Consider the following 7,500-nt stretch of genomic DNA (forward strand, 5'->3'; position numbering starts at 1 on the left):
GAGGAGAGAAAATGACATACATACATACAGAGAGAGAGAGAGAGAGAGAGAGAGAAAATGGGACACGTATCCGAGCCCCACCTCCCACTCAGTACATTTCATCCTGATCCCGGGACTGTCCCTCATTGAAGTCTCCTATAACTAAACCAGTGCCCGGAATCAGGGACGTAATATTAGCACATGTAACTTTTTTACTATTAATAACTACAAACCATCCTTTAAAAAAAAGAATTATGTAGTGAGGGGATAAGAAAAAAAAAACTTATCGGTACGAGACAGTCTGTTTGGGTGACCGTCCACTGCAGTAAACAAGCTGAAGCAGGCGACTGATTGGAGGATGGAGTGAGACCCTAGCAAGGGAGCTGAATGGCTGATTAACCCAAGATCTCCAACGTGTGACACGGCCGCAGGAGAGTGACGGAGCCTTGGTGCCAAAATAGTGTCACATGGCGTCAACAGAAAAAGCTTGGTCCACGAGGGCTTCGAGTGTCACGAGGCGGCTGTGATCACTCCACTCCCTCCAACACAGGTTAGTAATTGCTGGTTGGTTTGGTGTGGGTGCCTGGCCGGTGTGAACATGTGGTAAGTTGATGGGAAGGTGATTTCTAGTTTTCAATAACTGCAGACCCTTCTCCCTGTAGTTTTGTAACTTGTCCCATCCTCTGCCGTATTAATGTTAAGCCAAGTCCACACGGTCGAGCAGTGTCCGGCAGTGTACGATCAGTTTCAGCGGGCAAACCATCAAACTGTCCGCTCCCGGCGCCATTAGAGGGCAGTGGATGGAGGTTTTCCGTCACTGCCAAACGCACGAGGTAAGGTGCAGGCAGATCCACTCACTACCACGTTAGTAGTACACCATGTCCACACCGAGTACTAGTGCATATTGGTCACAACACTAGTACATTGATTGATAGATATATAAATCACACGAATGTCTGGAATGCAAGGTTTTAATTAGAAATAAACTTGCTGCAGCAATATGGGATATAGCACAGTAAGCAGGAGTGTTCACGATGTAAAAAAGACCGATTCCTCAGAAACCAACATCGGCGAAAATTAAGGCTAATGTGCACATCGAAGAAATCAGGAGCTGGGTTAGATGAAATTTATACAATGGTGATCGTACCGTACTGACCGCTGCTGGCGTCGGACTGCCCTCCAACCACCACCGACAACCGTGTGGACACCATACGCGGGTATAGTTTGCAGACTTTGCCTTGTCAGGCACAGTTCGACCGTGTGGACGTGGCTTTAGATTGTTGTGAGGAGACCATAATACCTCCTGCTGTCACGACATTAGTGGTGTGGGAACAATCGGGAGGTCCTGAATGGTACAAGGCATTAGGGTAGTCTATGCGTGAGCCTTGACGGTGCGGTGGAGCCTCGTTATCGAAGATAGTTGCCGTGGACTTGTACGAGAAAAAAAAAAAAAAGGTTGTGGAAAGGGGGCGGGGAACGAGGCTGTCCTCGGGTACTCTTGTTATACTTACCAGTGCCATCAACTATGATTGAATTTAAAATTTACAGTAAATGTACAAGAGTTCACACAAGTAAGCAATTGATTTGGAAGGAAACTACACAAGTAAGCGATTGATTTGGATAAAACATGATCGGATGAAATACTAAAGGGAAAGGCATACAGATTTCTGGGAGCATTTTATTTCACGAAATCAAAGAATAAATAAACTATACAAGAACACGGTACACAGGTACGTAGATCTTAGTGGGCGTGACCGGCGGAGTCATGGGATGCAGAGGAGTCATCGACAACTGGTATGGACGTGGTGTTGACGGGGGCAGTGCACGCCGACAAGTCACTGAGAGCTGGAAAGAAAGTAATAGTTTGATGAATGGAGGGCCAGTAGTTTGATGAAAGCAGTAGAGGCCAGAAATGGAGACAACACAAGCCATGAAGTAAAATCCACGACTCAAGTAGCATTCTCTGCGACTTACGTGGCATTCTCTGGAGGTACTGGAAGTGTTGACCCGCCACAGTGATGTAGTTCCTTAAGATGACCTCCACCATGCCAGCCGGTGTCGTGGCGGCGAAGATAGGATCTGGCGTCATTGAGGTAACGGTGCCAAGGTCTCCTTGACCAGCCAGGCAGAGGTCGTTGACACACGAGGCTGAAAAAAGGATCCAGATTGAATTATCGAACAGCAACGCTATAGACAAAAAAAAAACTGCCAAAATATTGAAACTAGTACCATAATGAATGATAGTGTCAGTGTCATGTTCATAAGTTTTGACAAGGAACAAGTTCTAAAGAGGAACACTTACCGACATAAAAGTAAAGCTCTGGTCTCATCGAGATGTATTGCTGCAAGACATTTTGGCAAGTGGTCTTGTATTCCTCAAGGGCGTCGGAATCGGCGAGACATTTGTTTCCCTGTAAAGATCAGTTTATTGATGCGAGTCATGGTTTCACACAACTCCCGCAAACGGCCCTAAAGTGATTTACTGCAAACGGGGCTTGTGATTTATTATTGTTAGCTTCAGAGAATATCCAGACTAATACGCCGTGTAGAAACACCATTAGACTAATAATAGAGGGATGTACATGGTTTGGCCGCGTGGAAATAACCATATAGAGGCAGGCGTTTACCTTTGTGCCATTGCAGATTGACGTGCTGACACCGTCCTGCATACACATCGGCATCGTCTGGGCCTCTGCCTGGAATCGAGAAACAACCCATCATAATCCATTTTCAGGGAGCACTTCTACCTCAACACCTTCTGTACATTAATAAGCAGTAGTACTCACCCGCCACATCTCGGGGAAGTCTTCCGGGAACATTTCAAGGGGCTGGACTTCACCTGCTGGGGTGGTGAAATCGTCCATGTCATCGTAGTTGAAGGCACCGCACAGGCCTGACAGAGAACCGGATAGCATTCTGGGAGCCATGATATCAAGGGACATCGGGCAATGCACGAGCTGTGGAGAGAGAACAGGTAAGGAATGGAGACCCACAGAGTAATATTGTGGGTCGTGATACAAGAGCAGCCGAAACTTACTGTAAGCATTGAAGACCCGAGCAAGAAGATGCACTTGTTGCGCCGGTACACCATAACGGTCCTGTTCCCCGTTGTGGATACTAAGAACCGCACGCCTTGATCCGGGACGGTCATCATCTCGCCATTTACATCCATGGTCATGTTCTCGTCTAGGGCAGGAACTTTAGTAATGTTGACGATGGTGAGGTGGTCGTTGCGGAAGGTAGTGTGGTAGTTAGTGGTGGCGCATTTACCCACGCGGTCCATCTCGACGAAGACAGCAGCTCCGTGGCCCTCCGTGGAGTGGGACTGCTCTACCATGGTGTAGTTACAGATGCCTTGCCAGTCATAATGGTGGCCATCGAAGGTAGTGTAGTGACTGTAGGAGTACACCCGGCATTGTGCACCTGTGGGTGAAGGAGGCAAGGGCAGTTAGCGGCGTAGAAAGCCACATCTCGTTCTCAATGTGGAATATAATATGCAGTAATATAATCTCGCATTAGATTACAGTCGTGAAAACTTACAACATTGCGGAATGCTCTCCTCGGGCACCCACACGCTGTCCTTACAAGTCATAGGCATACAGTGTTCGGTCTGGTGTCCATTAGAGTACAACACATTACCAAAGCCCAAACAACCTGAAGCGAGAATATTGAAACATAACTTATAGGCAAGTCGCATGCATTATTAAAGTTTGTAAAACAATCAATCACCAAAAAACGTAAAGATTCAAGAGAAAGCTACGTGGACTCAAACTCACAGCCGGTGTCCATGGGGCCGCCAACCATCTCCTCCACAATGGTCCCATCGCGACACACCATCATTAAACACTTCTCGGCCATCGTCGCTGCTATCTCACAGTCCTTCACCATCCTATCACCGAAGGCACACGGCCTGCCGGACCCCTCACCATCTATACCTGCCGGGTGTGCATGTGGACAAATTACAATGTTCATACACGCACATCATAACTCCACGAGATTTAAAAAGACTGAAAACTCACTCCTACAGGAGGCGATGGCTGCAATGGACAGGAGTACCACCACGGCGTGCATCTTAATCCCCATCATTTTATTGAACCTGCAAAAAAGTTATTAATACTGATCACTACCACCAAATCAAACGTTTGAACTTAAACACAACAAACCAATACCACTAACACCCACTCCAACCAATTCTTTACCTGTGTTCCTTCTACCACAGCCAGGTGTGTACTGACCTAGAAACCTCACCTGGTCACCATTTAACCTCTGCTCCACCTCTGATTGGCTCAAGGGATAGACTGGCTCACCCTTCCTCCCTCCTTCCCCGCCCCTCCCTCCCTCCCTAACCTTGGCATTTAAGTAACCTTGTTAATTATGTAGCCTTATCATTTAACCTTTTCAATGCCACACAAAACGATTAACAGCAAGGGTAATGCATGGAACCTTGAAAAGTGTCTACGGGAAAGAAAAATATTAAAAAAAGAGTAGATTTTGCAACTTCTATCCAGTTAAGAAATTGGAGGCGGCAATAAAACAAGCAAAAGTGTGCTAAATGGTTAGCGATTAAGGAAAAAATTACATGTAGTGAATAGGAGTCAATTAATGTTACCTTATCTATTAACATTGTCCTTCAAGTGACCATTTCCATTAAGCAACCTCGATTAGAGTTAAGGGTTAGAGAAACAGCGGCGGCCACACACTTACATAATGCGAATGGAGGGAAGAAATTTGTCAGGAAAATACTTTGAAACCTTTATACTTTCCTGTAGTTACTTTACCATACCTTGATAATACCGCTTCACGAGAGAGAGAGAGAGAGAGAGAGAGAGAGAGAGAGAGAGAGAGAGAGAGATAAACAGTGAATTCTAATCTATATAAAACTCGAGTCCATTGCTTCATCTCGTTTTCTGTTGGTTTTCAGTCATTTGTTATTTTCACGACAATACAAAGAAGAAATAAAATAAAGAGAGAAAAAAATAAGTGTTTACCATCTTTATAGTTTGATCTTCTCTGTGGTTCACTTTAGGGGTTCGTGAAGCTTCGAAACCTGTCTCCCACCCTATCTCTCTCTCTCTCTCTCTCTCTCTCTCTCTCTGCATTATAATTGATTGCTCATCGTGTTTTTAAAAAGCTACAGAGGGCGTCAGGAGTCAAACTTCATCAATTAATATTTTTTTGTTTTTTTCGTGTCTGACTTTTTGAATGCGAAAGTAATTAAGTGCAGGAAGAGAAAGATGAAATGTGTTCCAGTTTTTAGTACATCCATTTGTCTTCTTTGCCTCGTAGTAGTAGTAGTTGTAGTAGTAGTAGTAGTAGTAGTAGTAGTAGTAGTAGTAATAATAGTAGCAGTAGTAGTAGTAGTAGTAGTAGTAGTAGTAGCAGTAATAATAGTAGTCGTAATAGTATGAAAAGTAGTAGTAGTAGTAGTAGTAGTAGTAGTAGTAGTAGTGTGGGTGGTTGTTGTTATTTTGCTTGTTGTATATTATTTTATAGGACTGAAATATAAGTTGTTAATTTGCTGTGTTGTTACGGTAATTGTTCTGTTTGGTTAGTTTTGTTGTTGTTGTTGTTGTTGTTCCTTCTTCTATTTTCTTCTTTTCCTTCTTTTTCTTCTTCTACTGCTATTACTACAACAACAACAACAACAACAACAACAACTACTACTACTACTACTACTACTACTACTACTACTACTACTACAACCATTACTTCTGCTGCTGCTACTACTGCTACAACCATTACTGCTGCTGCTACTGCTGCTGCTGCTACTGCTGCTGCTGCAACCATTACTGCTGCTGCTGCTGCTGCTGCTGCTGCTGCTGCTGCTGCTGCTGCTACTACTGCACCATGCTGCCACCACCACCACCACCACTGCTGCTGCCACCACTGCTGCTGCTGCTGCTGCTGCTGCTGCTGCTGCTGCTGCTGCTGCTGCTGCTGCTGCTACTACTGCTGTTACTACTATTAGTATTACTACTACTACTACTACTACTACTACTAGTACTCCTTCCACTGTTACTACTCTCACTACTCCTAATAATAGTACACCTACCACCACCACCACCACTCCCCCGGTATTGGTACTGTTGCGTCATGGTGTGGTGGGATGGGATCGCATGTCGGCCCCTCCCGCCCTCCCCGCTGCTCCCAAGGTTCTCGCCCCGCGGAGAGCCAACAAACACTAAGGATCGATATCACTTTGCTAATGGTGGTTCGCCCGTCAGCCTGAGGAGAGGACAAACACCACCATCACCGCCATCACCTCCATCGCCACCCAACCTCTCACTCCCGCCTCTTCCCGCTCTCCCTCACTCCTGCAGGAAGCGATAGGGAAGAGCCAAGAGTGGCTGGCTCTCACCCCCTCTCACCCTCGCTGTCTCCAGGTGCGCTCAGGTGACAGTGCAGTGATGGAGTGCGGGTATGTTCCGCCTCAGCCTTAACTACCTGATTGATGGTCGTGAACGAGTGAGTGTTGTCTGGTGGTAGTGATTAAAGCCTGACTACCTGATGGGTCTTTAAGTATCAAGTCCAGCGAGAGACTGTTGTACATGTAGTTGTGAACCATTTATTGAGAGGTTACATACATGAGGATGGTCAGCGTGCACTGGATGGGATGATAGTGACGGTTCTTCACTGTCGCGTCCTCGGGTCAAAGTGACGAGTGGTGAGGCTGTGATGAGAAGGCCGCCTGTCCTTCCAGTCACTGCCTTTGTGGGAGTGGAGGCTGAAGCAGCGAGGGTCAGCATGTCCAGCTACGCCTCCTCGCCCTTCCTGCGGAGGGTGGTGGTCGGCCTGCAGATGATGGGGTGCCTGGTCTACACCTGGCCCGCTTCGGTCGGCATCCGCCCCAGCCCCAGGCCCGCCCTTTGCGCCTGGGCCGTTGTGGTGCAGCTGTCCCTGCTGGCGTGGCTCTTCATCGAAATGTACATCGAGGTGAGCCACCACCAATTCCTCTGCGTCGGGGAGGTGGCGCACGTCCTGGCTGTTCTCTTTGACTTGGCGGCGCTCGCCCTGCTCCCCGCCTTCCTGACGGTGAGGAGCAGGCTCATGTCTAGGCTGCTGGCAGGCCTCGGGACATCCCACACCCTCACGGACCTATCTACATGTGCAGGGCGTCGCAGTTCATGCACCTCCTGGCGGTGGTGGTCACCTTCTGCCTCATCACGTGGGCCTACATAGTGGACGGCGACATACTGGGCGCCGCCTGGAAGCCTGTCTTCATGCTCCTCAACCTGTTTGTCATCACCAGAGTGATCTTCACCTTGATGCTCTTCAGGATCCTCTTCCACTCGCTGGCTGAGGAGATACACGACGAGACGCGTCAACTCGCACACCGCCACGGGCCGTCCCGCTCTGAACCCAACGACCACAACCACGACGATCACCACGACGACCACGGAGGCTGCCAGAGTGCACACGATCACCTGACCAACTGCAATGGTAATGGGAAGGCAATCAAGTGCCCCCCGGAAGAAGCTGTCGAGCGGGGCACACCTCGGGACACCTGGAAGGACACTCTGG

The 7,500-nt window shown here is 47.7% G+C and overlaps 3 protein-coding genes across 3 annotated transcripts in view; 2 read left to right on the top strand and 1 right to left on the bottom strand.

The window, feature by feature from the left end:
• Window positions 1-7,500, top strand: part of LOC123501268 (atrophin-1-like) — a 52,616-nt gene that overhangs the window by 39,707 nt on the left and 5,409 nt on the right. The window lies entirely within an intron of this gene.
• On the bottom strand, window positions 1,642-4,250 carry LOC123501271 (IgGFc-binding protein-like). The gene is made up of 10 exons (XM_045250029.1): window positions 4,179-4,250; window positions 3,999-4,075; window positions 3,756-3,914; window positions 3,520-3,633; window positions 3,017-3,402; window positions 2,766-2,936; window positions 2,607-2,675; window positions 2,282-2,390; window positions 1,954-2,127; window positions 1,642-1,824 (listed from the first exon to the last, which is right to left on the bottom strand). The coding sequence occupies exons 2-10, from the start codon at window positions 4,063-4,065 to the stop codon at window positions 1,721-1,723; spliced, it is 1,353 nt and encodes a 450-aa protein (XP_045105964.1). The 5' UTR covers window positions 4,066-4,075; window positions 4,179-4,250; the 3' UTR covers window positions 1,642-1,720.
• Window positions 6,265-7,500, top strand: part of LOC123501272 — a 42,073-nt gene continuing 40,837 nt past the window's right edge. Inside the window, exon 1 of the mRNA XM_045250030.1 lies at window positions 6,265-7,500. This exon is cut by the window's right edge and continues 86 nt beyond it. Coding sequence (XP_045105965.1) covers window positions 7,083-7,500 — 418 coding nt within the window. The 5' untranslated portion in view covers window positions 6,265-7,082.

This window comes from Portunus trituberculatus, chromosome 9 (assembly GCF_017591435.1).
Source record: "Portunus trituberculatus isolate SZX2019 chromosome 9, ASM1759143v1, whole genome shotgun sequence".
NCBI classification, from domain to species: domain Eukaryota; kingdom Metazoa; phylum Arthropoda; class Malacostraca; order Decapoda; family Portunidae; genus Portunus; species Portunus trituberculatus.

Excerpts from the sequence above, each read along its gene's own strand:
- LOC123501271 (XM_045250029.1), bottom strand. The coding sequence starts at position 4,065 with ATGATGGGGATTAAGATGCACGCCGTGGTGGTACTCCTGTCCATTGCA. Across the intron at positions 3,634-3,755 it reads CGGCCCCATGGACACCGGCT|GTTGTTTGGGCTTTGGTAAT; the intron begins GTGAGTTTGAGT and ends TTCTCGCTTCAG. Across the intron at positions 1,825-1,953 it reads GTACCTCCAGAGAATGCCAC|CTCTCAGTGACTTGTCGGCG; the intron begins GTAAGTCGCAGA and ends CTTTCTTTCCAG.